Raw genomic sequence first — 15562 nt, forward strand, 5'->3', positions numbered from 1 at the left:
TCCAACCAGCATGTTTCTTTCAGAGGTTAACAATGAGCATTTAAAGACCTTGCTGTCTTTGTCTTGGATATTAATTTCTTTCCCTATACATAATTTTACCTCTTATTGTTGTCGGTCACTTTTTATTGGGGGGAAATAAAATGAAACAACAACAAAATACATTATTTCAAAGCTCCAAATTTTAACACTGATTTTGGGGGGTATAATTTAGCAGCTGTTCCAAATAATCACAACCCATGAGAAAATGATTTGATTGCTTAAAAAATATAGAGGCTATTGTTTAAATTTCATTTTCAGTAATTCATTGACATTACATTTTTCCTTAAAAATTATCTTTACTCTTTCTGATGTTTCAGATAATTCAGTATTTCTTAAAATGTAAAACATGCAATATTTATTAGTAAAAACATAAAGTAGCAAAATTATAGTCAATAGACATTGAGTCAACATTGTCATTTCATTCCTTGACGTTACAGACAAATGCCCTTCAATCTTTTGGAAAAATAAAATGCCTAATATGTTTATTTATCTCATCTTCATTATCCTAAAATATGTGCTCTCTCTCTCACACACACACCCCCCACACACCTTTATAAAGCATACTTTTTGAAAATGAAGCTTTTAATAGACATGTATCCTAAGGGGGCTTTAATACGTGGGGTTTTTACTTGTTGAGCCATTCAAACCATACTCACATAAATATATTAGCTAATGCTGTAAGATGCCTGCTAGTTTTTTTGTTTTTTTGTTTTTTTTTTTAAGGCCTTTTAATAAGCAGGAAGATTTGATGGCCTAAAAGGACAAGAAGACTTAGGCTTGCTTTAGATATTAAAATCATGATGCATCTTTCCCCGTTTTGCCATTTTAAATTTCACATAATTTTATAATAATGTTTACTTCCTTGCTGTAATGCTTTATTTTTCTCCAAAACTTTTACCATTTTATTCATAATGAAGAGTAACTTCTAGTTCTTCGGATAATTAGGAAGCAGTCATAGACATTAGCTCAAAATGGAAAGTAATGATGTTTTTTGAATGAAAATTGAATTAGGAAAAAAAAAAAGAGGCACAAGCCAGGCATAGGTAGCCAATATGAAATTATTGTAGAATAAGTCATTCCTAATGGAATATATGTGCTTCATAATGTGCTCTCTCAGTTCATGTTAGGCCCAGAAATCTTACAGTACTATCAAAATGGGGAAAGATAGAAAAGGTATTATTTGTTAAATAAATAATTACTCGAGTGAATGAATAAATGGTAGTATAAAACAAAGTATCTGATACATTGTTAAATCATTAAAATGGCATAGAATTAGAGTTAGTCCCAGAAGACCATTGTCAACACGACTTTAGCCTTTTTTTTTTAAGAAAATAGATTTTTTTTTTTTTTGCTCTTGCTTTTATTCCTAAAACCCAAATAAAATAAAAGGAGGCAGGCTTGTGTGCCCTTTGATCAGGGCTCTGGTTTCATTTTTCTACTCATTTCTCAGTTTCACCCTGTTGGGTCTGGGATTTGATTTTACTGTCCTTACAGGCTATGAAATTAGCTTGTTACTGTTTCATAGATGCTGGAAGAACCTATGAAACTTCTGGGTCAGAGACAAAAAACTTTATTACTCAGAGCTCTGCAAGCAGCAGAAACATCAGCATGTTTGCATCAGTTCACCTTGCCCTAAGTCCCATAAGCATGACACAATATGACCCAGATGGATGCTACACACACAGTGGGTTTGTATCACAGCTAGGGGGCACTGAGCTTAGATAATTCATTGCTTTTATAATAATGAGTTAGCAAATCTGCTCTTTGTTTCAGATTGAGTTATTATCTGTTTTCTCAAGTTGCTTGCTGTAAACATAATCCTGAGAAATGGCTCAGGAAAAAAGGCATCAGGACTTTGCATTCTGGCATACCCAGGAAGACATATAGAAGCACTAGAGACCCATGAAGGACTGTCTCTCCAAACATACCTTGTGGTGGTTTTGTCCTCACATTGACTTTCTCCATTGGCTGCTAATCAATATCCATGGACAAGGGGCCTTGCCCTGACAACTATCCAGAAAAGTCTTGAGCTTTCCTGTGATTGGCACATACATGAATTAATCACTCAGGCCAAGGGAATCTGCTTGATTTGGCCTAGGTTTTGTATCCATCTCTGTGTTAAGGAGGAAGAATTACTCTGATTGCCTTAGATCAACCGCACTGCTGGGGTGGGAGGATCGATTATACCTAAACCAATAGCTACTAAGGAATGGGAAATAGAATGTTAGGGAGGTGGCCACTACCTATTCCGCAGGTCTCTAAGGAGTATAATTGAGGAATTTTGGTCTATTTAAAATGTTCCAAGTCTAACAAAGTAAAGAAAAAAATAGGCCGGGCGCGGTGGCTCAAGCCTGTAATCCCAGCACTTTGGGAGGCTGAGACGGACGGATCATGAGGGCAGGAGATGGAGACCATCCTGGCTAACAAGGTGAAACTCCGTCTCTACTAAAAAATACAAAAAACTAGCCGGGCGAGGTGGCGGGCGCCTGTAGTCCCAGCTACTCGGGAGGCTGAGGCAGAAGAATGGCGTGAACCCGGGAGGCGGAGCTTGCAGTGAGCTGAGATCTGACCACTGCACTCCAGCCTGTACGACAGAGCGAGACTCCGTCTCAAAAAAAGAAAAAAAAAAAATTAGAAAACTTTGTATCTCTTTTCTATGTCTTTATTCTAGGAACTCTTATTTAACTGTTTTACTCATATTAATTAGGCACCAATCATTCATCAGGAACTATTAGGCTTGGGGATAGAATTCTGAATAAGTCAGCAATGACCCTTAATCTCACAGGGTTAATAACCTAGCATAGGATTCGGACGATTTAAGAGACCATTAGACTGAGAGGGAAAGTACAGAGTGATAGTAGCACGTGGAAGGAACACCTAACCTGGACACCGGGAAGGTCGGGAAAGGCTTCCTGGAGAATGTGATCTCTGATCTGAGGCCAGAGAATGAGGAGGAATTATTAGGTGATTTATGTGTGGGCAAGGACTGAATAGCTTGGAAAAATGCCTAAGCAGGTGAAACAACAAAGCAAGTTTGAGAAAAGAACAGTACTTCTGTGTGTCTGAGTCATAAAATTCAAGGTAGGGGTAGGAAACAAGGTGGAAGAAGTAGGGAGTGGGAGGCAGAAAGTGTTTCCATGTAAGAAAGTTCGGACTTTATTCTGGGAGCCCTTTGATGATTTGAACCATTAGGAAAAATAACATAGACATTATATTTCAAAATTTCACCCTGGCTTTAGAGTAAAAAATGAATTGAGGGTGGAAACAAGCCTGGAATAGAGATAGCAGTTAGGAGACTGTTGAAGTCCAGGTCAGAGATAGATGTGGTCTCGGGAGAAGGAAACGAAGGAAGGAGCAGATTTCTAAACTATTTAGAAGTTAGATCCATAGGTCTTTTTTTTCCCCCCTCAGATGGAGTCTCGCTCTATTGCCCAGGCTAGAGTGCAGTGGTGCGATCTCGGCTCACTGCAACCTCTGCCTCCCAGGTTCAAGTGATCCTCCTGCCTCAGCCTCCCGAGTAGCTGGGATTACAAGTGTGCCCCACCACACCCAGCTAATTTTTGTACTTTTAATAAAGACAAGGTTTCACCATGTTGGCCAGACTGGTCTTGAACTCCTGACCTCAAGCGATCTGCCCACTTTGTCTTCCCTAAATGCTGGGATTACGGGCATGAGGCACTGTGCATGGCCAGATCCATAGGTCTTAATGGATAACTGGATGCATGAGATGAGCATCAGGGAATACATAAGACCTGGAGGCAGAATAGCAATGATAAAGAATAGGTATTAGGAGGCCAGGCGCGGTGGCTCACGCCTGTAATCCAACACTTTGAGAGGCCAAGAGGGGCGGATCATGAGGTCAGGAGATTGAGACCATCCCGGCTAACACGTTGAAACCCCGTCTCTACTAAAAATACAAAAAATTAGCCGGGCGTGGTGGCGGGCACCTGTAGTCCCAGCTACTCAGGAGGCTGAGGCAGGAGAATGGCATGAACCTGAGAGGCAGAGCTTGCAGTGAGCTGAAGCTGAGATCACCCCACTGCACCACACTCCAGCCTGGGCAACAGAGTGCGACTCCATCTAAAAAAAAAAAGAATAGGTATTAGGGCAGACAAATTTGGGCAGACAAAAGTTCAAACCCTGGCTCTATCCCTCAGAATTTAAAGCATAGTTAATTACCAGCAAAAGAGGAACACTAATACCTATCTAGCATGGTTGCTTTGAAAATAAATACAATATTATATTTCGAGTTCCTGGCACAGAGTAAATCTTTGATAAGAGTGGCTAGAGAGGCAAGAGGAAAGCCTACAGCTTGCTGGGTCCCAGAAGCCTAAGAGAGAAATGATTTAAGGAGGACACTGTCATTAATTTCAGGCTAGACTTAAGTGGGTTGAGGAGCAGAAGGGACATGAAAAAGGGAAAAGAACAAATACGAAAGTGTTTTTTTTGTTGTTGTTGTTCTCAGAACTCATTTAAAAAAAAATTTTACTTTAAGTTCTGACATACATGTGCAGAATGTGCAGGTTTGTTACATAGGTATACATGTACCATGGTGGTTTGCTGCACCTATCAACCTGTCATCTAGGTTTTAAGCCCCACATGCATTATGTGTCCAAATGCTCTCCCTCCCCTTGCACCCCACCCTCCAACAGGCCCCAGTGTGTGATGTTCCCTTCCTTGTGTCCATGTGTTCTCATTGTTCAACTCCCACTTATGAATGAGAACATGCAGTGTTTGGTTAACTGTTCCTGTGTTAGTCTGCTGAGGATGATGGCTTCCAGCTTCATCCATGTCCCTGCAAAGGACATTAACACACTCTTGTTTTTATGGCTGAATAGTATTCCATGGTGTATATGTGCCACATTTTCTTTGTCCAGTCTATCACTGATGGGCATTTGGGTTGGTTCCAAGTCTTAGATATTGTAATTAGTGTCATATCTTATGATGTCTCTTGTAACTATTGTTTAAAGGAAAGTCTGGGAAAGTCAATTCGTGTTTCTGAAGAGAATCAAACTGGGGATGAGTATCTGGCCCTCATGACCTTCGAAGGGTCTCTTCCAGTGCCACAATTTCTGATTTCATTGTCCTTACTCCAGTGATGAGTCACAGATAAAATCACTTGATGCCTTTGACTTCGGGGGAGCATGGGCTGCATAAAATGTTCATTGTACCACAGGTCCTTGAATGGGTTTTCTCCAGGTCCTCTGGTTTCCTGCTGCATCCCAAAGCTGTGCTCATGAGATGAACTGGTGTGTCTAAATGGTCCCTGTCTGAGTGAGTGAGAGAGAGAGAGAGAGAGAGAGAGAGAGAGAGTGTGTGTGTGTGTGTGTGTGTGCGCGCCCTCTGATGGGATGGTCAGAGCTGTCCAGGCAGGGCTGGTTCCTGCCTTGCACCCTAAGCTGCAGGGAGAGGCTCAAGCCACTGGAGACCCTGAATTGGAATAAGTGGGTTGCAGGAGGAATGAATGTATGGATGCAAATTATTGTCAAATAAAAATGCATAAAATATATTATAATCACACAAATGAATGACAATAAATGATTCTGTATGGAATTGCTCAGTGAGCCTGCTGTATTTGTGATGGTTTTGAACTGCATTGTGACAGGAAGTACTCCTTGTAATTTTCCCTTTGCAAACATTTGTTCCTTGATTGAATCCACCACTACTACAGCTGCCCTCACTCACTGATTCACCAAAAATTGGGTCAATGATTATCTTGTTTTTGTTAATCTTTCTTAAATGCACGTGTAGCTGACATTTCCATGTTTAATATTAGAAGTGTTTTAATCTTATTTAGAAGTTTGGTGATGTCTTTGTGACCAGAAATAGACTGTAGGCACTTAACCTTGTTTTTATCAATCAGTCTATGGTAAAATTGGTTTTAAAGTCACAGTTTCCATGAACCTATCTGTGATGTTTTAAGTGAGAACTTACTATATATAGTGTTTCTTAGTGCTGAAACAGGCAGTGTGTCTGGAAATCACTTTTGTTTGGTACCACAAGTAACACAAACTATCTTTCCCAGGCTCTTCCTTATTTAGTATGTTTTTATGTGGATGAATGTTATGGAAAACAAAAGTATTGTGGGAAAATTAAAATGTCCCATTGTACATTTTTGGCAGATTGTATTCAGATTTAAAACATTGAAATATTTGGAATATACAAAATCCACTTTTATATTGGACCACCCAGATTCATGATATGGGATGACAAACTATAAAAATAAGAAACCTGTAGGTGACATTGTACATTTTATGCAGTTTACTAACTGTTGGGTTTAGGTTTAGGAAGATCAGCAGGAAGAAAGAAAACAAAACACGTTAAAACTTAACATACCCAAAACTATGCAACAGATGTAGTTATAAGAATGTAGTCTCCAGGAGAAAAATTCATATTCATTCTCTCTCTTTCTCTCTCCCTCTCTGTCTCTTCTCTTCCCCCTTCTCTAAATATATGGTTCAGAAAAGTACTTTTCAGAGTTGGAGGTTTATTAAAAAAAAGTTTATGCTTTCTTTTGTTTCCTCTTATAGGAATAATTCAGGACGCTGCAGACAGAAAAGTAGTAATTTAACTCACTTTAACTCTTTTTTTTTCTATTCCATTCATAAATGTGACAATTCTCAAAACATTTATTTGAGAGAATCTAATTCTCTAGTAGTTGAATTCCCAAAGCTCATACTTTATGACGTCATTCACGGCGTGGAGATTAGACCTTCATGTGTCCTTTACTATTTACAGAATTATTAAATGTAAGTGTTTCAATCATATTTATACCTTTAACCGCTTGAATTTAATCTGTTAGTGCAAGAGAACTTTGGCTCTCCCGTCCTCCTTTCCCCTACCTCGCCCCACGTGGGGACATCCTCCTGTGTGTGAGGCTGCTTTCCTTTCCCTGAAGGTGGGCCGAGCAAAGGAGAGTGACGCAAGAGTGGGCTGTGTCCTGGATGCTGCGAGCGCCTCTGCCTCCTTGAGAATGAGCCCATTAGCTGCACAAATTCGCAGCGGGCAGCCGGGGCAGCGGCTGCAGCAGCAGCGGCGGAGGCTCTGCATTACCCAGTCCTGCGTCCTCTGCAGGCGCCGAAGCTGAGTGCGCATCCTCTACCGCACCCAAGCTTCGTCTCTCATTTCAAGCTCTTCATGCTGCCCAACTAAAAGGAAAACATGGGCACGGGGGATTTTATCTGCATTTCCATGACTGGAGGGGCGCCCTGGGGGTTCAGATTGCAAGGTGGCAAGGAGCAGAAGCAGCCCTTACAAGTTGCAAAGGTAGGACCTGAACGAAGTGTCACGGCTCTGTGCTAGGAAGGAAGGAATGAAAGCAACCTGTTGATGGTGTTTTCAAGTTCTGATGCAGAAGTCTAAGTATTAGTTTGATTTCGCGGCGGACATTGATTTTTCTAGGATGTGAGTTGTTTTCTAAGAAACTCTGGAGAGTAATGGACCACATCCTATGTAATTAACTTGCGATCGATGAGGGGTAGGTGGGAAGAATGCCATATTTATCCGCAGAGGAAAAGGCCTAGTTAACCATGTTCTTCTGACAACCAGCGAGACACTGGGGAGCGTTTTTTCCAGGCAATTTTAGAACGTTCAGTTGAGTTATTGTTTCATGTCACTTCACTTGGCTCTGGCAGAGGAGAAACGCTCAGTTCAGCATAACTACTTTGCTTGGCTATTTTGGGGACTCATATAGAGCGTTGGTAGTGACATTTATTATGCAGCATTCATGAAAAGGCCAATTTTGGGCAATAATTTTAAAAGTATGATGAAATGGCATAAAATCTATTTAAAAGAATACCCTTTTAAGGATTTGACAAATAAATGCAAAAATCCAAGTGCTGTATTCCTTCTTATGTACTCTTTTATTCAAGATCTCAAAAATAAACTTAGAAGATAATCTAAATATATTATAATTAACTAAGAGGTAACTTTGTAACACATTCATAAAAGTGCTTTATGCTTTTATTGCCATGAGATTGCCTGCATTACCAGTTAGCCAGAGGGGATCTGGTATTCTCTAATTGGCATTCAGCTAAAATAAAACTTAAAATGCACAAAACGAAGCAAACTTTTCCCTAACTTCATCATCAAATTGCAAATTATAGTATTGTATTGAAGAACATGCAAGAGCATGGGATTAATTTCCTACTTTATGCTTATGTTAAAAATGGGTACAGATCTTTATGAACTACATGGGCCATTGCCTTTGTAGTTATTGCTTGCCTCTGGCTTTTCCTTTTTTTTTTTTTTTTTTTTTTTTTAAGTGTCCCTTGTGAAGAAAGAAGTTTCTTTGAAACTTCTTTTTGCTTCCAGGCATCCATCTGAAAATCCTTTCGTAATGTGATGGTGGAATCCTGCCACCTAGTGAAAATTGCGAACATCAAGAATGAAGCATAAAACAGTAGATGAAAAGCAGAGTTTTTATAACTGGAAAGTTCCTCCGAGGTCTGCAGTTCAACCCATGAATTTTAGATGAGGAAAGAGCCCAGGGATGTTAAGTAACTTGCCTTGAGTTTTCAGCTTGGAACTGGCAGAGTGATTAAAGGCTCAGAAAGGTGGTTTTGTTGGGTTCCTTTAGGAGTCAATAGCAGGCAACCTCAGATAAAATATGAATGCCCAATTTAGCATATGTAGAATTCATGACACTGAAGCAGATTCGTCCTGAGTCTAGAATAGCAGTTGGCTGGCTCTAGGTATGAGATTTGGGTTCTAATTCCAGCTCTGATCTAACTTGCCGCCTGGCCTTAGGAAAATCTCTCACCCTTCCTGTCTCATCTGTTCTCTCTCTCTCTCTCTCTCTCTCTGTGTGTGTATGTAGGGAGAGAGAGACAGTTTTAACTTAGGTAGTAAAGAAGTAAGGAAGAAATTGGACTGTGCAGTCTACGAAGCTCTGTCTTGCCCAAGTATTCTACGATCCTTCTAGTGTACAGTTTTAGAATCACTTGCCTGCTAATTGAAATATGGGGACAGAGTGGCTGAGTGCTGTTGTTCTCTGGTGGCTCTTTGGCAGTCAGGCCTGAAGAGTAGAGTGGGTAGTGGGTTTCTTCTGAGTTCTCCATGTGCCGATTTCAATGTGGAACCTCCTTGTGGTGACTCACTGAAGAGCTGAAGCAGATTGCTAGGAAAGGGTGCTGTGGAGGAGATTCTCTGCTAATGGCATCTCTATTGCCAGGATTCAGTAAGGTTGTTAGGCTATGTCAGAATCCAGTCCTACACTCCCCCCAATCATCCTTCTTAAAATATCCAGCAATACATTTGTGATTTTCAAAAGATCATTATTGAAGCTTTATTTATTTATTGAAGATTTATTTATTTATTGAAGATCATTATTGAAAACTACAAAAGCTTTGCTTTTGTAGTTTGTGATACTATAGTTAGAGCTATAAATTTTAAAATATCATTATGAAAGTATCTGGAAGTTTGCCTTAATTCTTGTGTGTTTGTGTGTGTAAGAGAGAGGGAGAGAGAGAGAGAGAGAGAGAGAGGAGAGAGAGAGAGAGCAAGAGACAAACTGTAGTCTACAGCCTACCTTTTGTCCGTATGTTAAAAAGACTAAAGAGCTATCTATAGAAGATGTTAAGTTCTAAATTACCGTGGCAAGTCATATTTTTGTTGATCTTTTTCTTTTTTTAGTTGAAATGATTATATTCGATTTCTTATACTAGCATTATTTGTGGGAGAAATTCCTTGGAACAAAGTGCTTATCACTTTCTCTGTTATACAGCTGTTGCCTCACTATGATAACTGTATTTTATTTTAAACATTAAGTCAATTCAGATCTAGTCATGGTATCTCACTGAGTTCAAGGCAAAGTGAATGTTGCTTGGGCATACACTTTCTCTTCTCGTAAGGACTGGTGATAGCTTGTTAGGACTGGATGCAAGGAAAGAGACAGAAAGGCTAGAGAGATGGTTGCTGTCAAATCAAATGTTCACGGTTTTGAATAACATGCACAGAATTAATTTGGGAGTTGAAGGAAAACTTAAATTTTCAAAGAAAAGAAAATTTCAGCAAGTGCTTGAACCATGCTCCTTAAAATGGGAATGCTACAAAGCAGTTCTGTAGACAATAACACATTTTGGCTTGCTGTGAAATATCTACATATTTAGGTTTTTCATAATTCTATATAGAGTAAAAAACTAACAGGCTGAAATAGTGTGAAAAAACTCGTCTAATGTTATTAAGAACAATAAAAATTGAATAACTTTATAATTCCCAATAAATACCTTTATAGTGACATATTTAGTCACTTCTGAAATATGTCCAAACATGTTTAGTATTTGGTTAGCTGGTTGAACTATATACAAACCCCCAATTTTAAAGATAAATAACAGGAATATTCATTATCAAAACCTGTCATTGACATTTAAGCTCAATGCCACGAAAATCTGTTTTGTTTTAAAAAATAAACTGAATTTTTATAAGGCCCAAATAATCAGTAACATAAGCTTGTTTTTAAAATGTTTATATATCTTTTAATTTATATTCTAAATATATGTGATGGGAGGCAAACATTTCTAACACTGAGTTATAGCATAATACTCTGCAAAGTATATTTTCAAGAGATTATAAACAGAAACAAATTTATCCAAACAGAAAACCACACTGTGTGTGCAGATGGCTTTACAAAAAGAATGTGAGCACTTCTTCTTTACAGAACTCTCTCTTTTGGGACATATACTTATCTGGCTCTGTCTCAGGACATACTTTTGGCAAATCACTTTGAAAAATCCTCATATAAAGGAGTGGGGAGAAATTTTTGTTTTATAAAAAAATCTTATCTGCAATTGAAAAATTACTCACATTTTGAAAATAATTAAGAAAAAAATGTTCAGACTGTTTATCCGTTATATGTTTTAATATAGTTAGAAATTTATTTTTTCTTCAAATCTTATATACCACTGTAGTATGCATTTTTCTGAATTTAGTTCAAAATTACAAATAATTGTTCATTAAAATTGAGGTGACATAGTATAATCCTTCATTTAATAAGGCCAACATGGATTTAATAATTCTTATCTATTATTGTATATGTGTTCTTTAAGATTTTGAATAAAAATGTATTATTTACACAAAACACCTTTCAGATAATATAATTCTTTTCCCTTAGTGCCATCAGTAAGGTTTTTAAAATGTTTCAAATAGAAGAATTCCAGAAACATAGGTATTTCTAAAGGGGGTAAAAGATTTTAATGTGTTCGAGTGTGTATACTTGAGAATAAATGCTCCTTCCTATATATGAAAACTAGTAATATCTTTATGAAAATATGCTTAATCACTTAATTTTTAAATTGATTTTTAAGCCCTTTCCAGGAATTTTAAAGCCAAACATGCTTATAGAAGTTAATGTGCTCTAGGTAAATCTATTAAGTAGGCGATATTTAAAAATCCTTATTTTGGAATAATATATTTTAAGAGAGAGTTCTGAAAGATGACAATGAGATAAAATATTCACTATGCATGAACTTTGCCATTAGCTGGACATAGCACATATGTAGCTTACATGTATCAAGCCTTTGCCATGTGCCAGGAAAAGTTGCAAGTGCTTTGCTGGTATTATCTCTTCAAATGTTCCTCAAAACCTAAGCAGTAGGTATGAGAAAGGCTACATTGCTTGCCAATGGTTAAGCTACAAAAAATGATGAGATCTGATTTTTCTTCTTCCTCATTGGTGGCAACAGGTGCCTGAGAGGATAAAAGTAGGTTAAATCAGTCCCAAAAGGAAAGATTATTTAAAAGAAATGCCATAGTTTGTGTACAACCCTGATTTAATTGATCTGGGGTTCACCCTGGACATCAGGATTTATAAACACTCCAAAGGGAATTGTGATGTGTGGTCAAGATTCACAAAAGCTGCTATAGAAAGTTGAGGCCAAAAAAAAAATCTGATGTTCTACCGCACAGCACGGTGACTATAGTTGATAATAATGTATTGTATATTTCAAAATAGCTAAAAAAGAGGAGTTTAAATGTCCCCATCACAAAGAAATGATAAATATTTGAGGTCATGGATATGCTAATTAGCCTGATTTGATCATTCCACAATGTATACATGTTTTGCTACATCACGTTGTACCCCATAATACATGCAACTATTATTTGTCCATTAAAAATAAAATAAAACTTAAAAAAGAAGATATATATGTATATGAATATATATTATATATATTTTGCTGGTTCATGAAATCATCATCATCAATCATCTAAGATTCTTTACTGCTCTGATGTTCTATAATTGTCATGAAAATTCAAGAAAAGGTTAAAAAAAAAACAAGTGAGGCCAGATAGGTCCCCACAGGACTTACTGACGGGTGGTGGCACGTTATGTCCCTTCCGCCCTTCTCCACTGCCTCTCTCCTAGTCAACTTAAGAGGAAGACCAGAGAGAGGCTAATCATTATCTGGGTTTTTGGCACTGTGAGCAGGTCATAATAGTGGTGGGAGGATTTTCCCTTTCTGAAGCCAGAATGGATGGGCTGCCCGGGTCAGCGGGAGTGGGGAAGAGGAGATATTGGGAAGCTCCAAAATGATTACTGTAAAGATCAGAGGAACTGGCAAGAAGGGGAGACTAGCAGTTTATTCCCTGGTAGTTTGTATTCTCCGTCCATGGACTTGCTAGCCTCCCTAGTGCCTTCATAAGTGGGAGTGGGTGCAGAGTGTTGGGGGAAAGTCAGGGGAATAAAACTGCAGAAAGATGCAGGGGGAAGGAGAGTAGGAGAAAAAGGAAGAAGGAGAGAGAGAGATAATATGATTTGCTTTAAAAACAATTACCTTTGTTTAATACTCAATAAAAGTTCAGAGATTTTATTTCTAAGCTGAGAGTTCTATACTCTGACAGTAACATTCAAGAAACACTTCTCTAGGCTAACTGAAACTACACATCTGCCTAATATCGAAACGCATCCCAGGTTACTAAAGTACTGATTCACATTTAACAAAAAGAGAAGAAAAAGGAAGAGGGAGAGTATACAGCTCTTGTCATGCCCAGTCAAATTTTCATTCATTCTGCCTAGAAATACTAGTTTCAACATGATCATCAATGGAAGTCACATGAGTTGGTGATAAGTTTTCAGGACTAACATACATAAAGAACACGTGATTGATATGAACCTATGTGATGTAACTGATTTTTTTTAAAGAGCGTCAACTCATTCCGTTATAAACATATATTTCTTCCAGTAACTGCTTTCGACATGATAAAGATGAATCCCTTTGTTAGTAATATTTTGGGCAGATCTCATCATTCCTGGTGGCTTTTAGTTATTAAAACACTCAACTTTAATTAAAGCTTCAGTCAACTATCTGACTCTAAACTCTCTCCCTAGTCACTGTGGCCAGGCTTGTGGCTCCAGGGTGTGGCATGGAAAGGAGGGTGTCTGCTGTTTACCCATATCCCTCTAGTCCCTCCATGGTTGAAGGAAAGAGGAAAGATTTGAAGAGGAAAGGGGCAGATAGATATATTTATTCATAACTGAATGAGGTGGCATTTCTCTCTTCTTTGGGTGTTGTGCTTTTCTGGTTAATGTGAATGGCCATTAATGTCCTCTCTGAGGCTGGTGTCCAAATTCTGGAGCATGTGTGTGGTTTCTTCCGGGAGAGCTAGAGGGCCTCATTAGTGTACAGCCCCTAATACAGGAAATCAGGCTTCTGACAATCTCTTCTGTACCTCCTACAATCCCACTGGTTCATCAAGATACCAGCTTGCTCCTGCTAGACTCTGGTTGAGTTTGGCCTTTCTGGGTAGGGCCTTGGCAAGATGGTTCAAATCTAGCTACCTTTTATGATAGTAACTCACCCACAGGAAATGCAAGGATCCTTGCCTTGCCAAATGGGGAAGTCACTATGCAGTGTCATTATGACATACACATTATACCTAACTGGATATTCTGCATATTTTTCATAGCTATCATCTTAATGTAGCTTCCAAAATAACATCTGTCAGTTAATTAGTGTTTAAGAATATAAACTAATTTATATATTTGGCTAAAAATATTTCACATGTGTATATCTTATAATTTCTGAAGTGTCTTAATATATGTTATCTCTTTTAACATTAATTCGGTTGATAAAGTTTTGTAATTCTCAGTTTATAGATTAAAAAAACTGATCCTGAAAAATAAATTAATTGTGAAAACATTATATAAAGAAGCCCAAAGTTAAATATAATTCTTTCTGTCTATTAGGGGCATCATGCTACTCCACTGCCTCTACCTGGATAAAAAGAACAGGCTGTCACTTAGTACTGGTGAAAAGTGCAATGACTTCAGTACAGGGTTTCTATGAAATAGAATCTCACCAAATTTAACCTTATTCCTTAAAAACATTGATAAGAAACTATTCTTTGTTTAATGGGCCAGAGGAAGAGGATTATAGGTAGTGTGCAATGGGAGAAAGACTGAAAATGGAACCAGTCTGCTTATCAATAAATCTGAATAATATATAGACTCCAAGTTTATTATGTCTTTTCTAACAAATTCATGATGAAACTGAATGCAGTGAGGTTCTTATAAAAGGAAATGGAGAATTTCTGAAACAGGTTCATTAAACAATTCTGAAGAGTAAACACCTTCATGAAGTTAAAAGACTCGTCTAAGAAAGAAAATAACATCTGCTCTTTTGATGGATATTTTTGACAACCTCAATGAGAACATGTTTATGATTTTGGATTACTTTAGCACTTAATGTTTCTGAATTGTCTATCATTCTTTTCTGTTTTTCAAAAGCAGGGATGGCCAGAGTCTCAACAAACTGTATCTTCAAGTCTTTGTGAAATTGTTTGCATGTGGCAGATTATTGGATGTCGTTTCCTTTAACTAGCATATAAATCTGGTGTGTTTCAGATAAATGAACAGCGAAATGTGGTGGATTTACCATTTGGAACGTTGTGAATGAAAATTTGTGTCTCTAGATTATGTAACAAATAACTATTTCCTAACCATTGGTCTTTGGATTTTTATAATCCTACTCACCAATAACTAGCTTCTCCTCTTGTATTTCGAAGCAGTGTGGGTACTGGATTGATTAAAAAAAAATGAAGGATGAGCTTTCCGGAACAGAATTATGGATTTATGTCTGTATTAGTTCATTTTCACACTGCTACAAAGAACTATTTGAGACTGGGTAATTTATAAAGGAAAGAGGTTTAATTGACTCACGTTTCACATGGCTGGGGGGAACTCAGGAAACTTACAGTCACGGCAGAAAGTGAAGGGGAAGCAAGGCACATCTTACACGACATCAGGAGAGAGATAGAGAGTGAGTGGGGGACTGCAAAACACTTTCAAAACATCAGATCTCATGAGAGCTCACTCACTATCATGAGAACAGCATGGGGGAAACCATCCCCACGATCCACTCACCTCCCACCAGTTCCCTCCCTCAACATGTGGGGATTATAATTTGAGATGAGATTTCAGTGGGGACGCAGAGCAAACTATACCAATATTTTATCTGATTTGACCTATAGATATGCCCCCTTCCTTCACCCTTCTTCCTTCATCCGGTTTAACAAAATTTACCTTCTT

The 15562-nt window shown here is 38.1% G+C and overlaps 1 protein-coding gene across 4 annotated transcripts in view; it reads left to right on the plus strand.

Moving 5' to 3' along the window:
• The first annotated feature begins 7005 nt into the window (after positions 1–7005).
• Positions 7006–15562, plus strand: part of SYNPO2 (synaptopodin 2) — a 173650-nt gene continuing 165093 nt past the window's right edge. For 2 of the 4 annotated variants that reach the window (XM_033215118.1, XM_033215119.1), the window contains exon 1: positions 7022–7305. In XM_033215118.1, the coding sequence (XP_033071009.1) occupies positions 7201–7305 (105 nt within the window). In that variant the 5' untranslated portion in view covers positions 7022–7200. Of the gene's footprint in view, positions 7306–15562 lie in introns of all 4 variants that reach the window. The other 2 variants (XM_033215120.1, XM_033215117.1) reach the window with 2 other exon arrangements.

This window comes from Trachypithecus francoisi, unplaced genomic scaffold (assembly GCF_009764315.1).
Source record: "Trachypithecus francoisi isolate TF-2019V2 unplaced genomic scaffold, Tfra_2.0 Lachesis_group1, whole genome shotgun sequence".
In the NCBI taxonomy this organism is placed as follows: Eukaryota; Metazoa; Chordata; class Mammalia; order Primates; family Cercopithecidae; genus Trachypithecus; species Trachypithecus francoisi.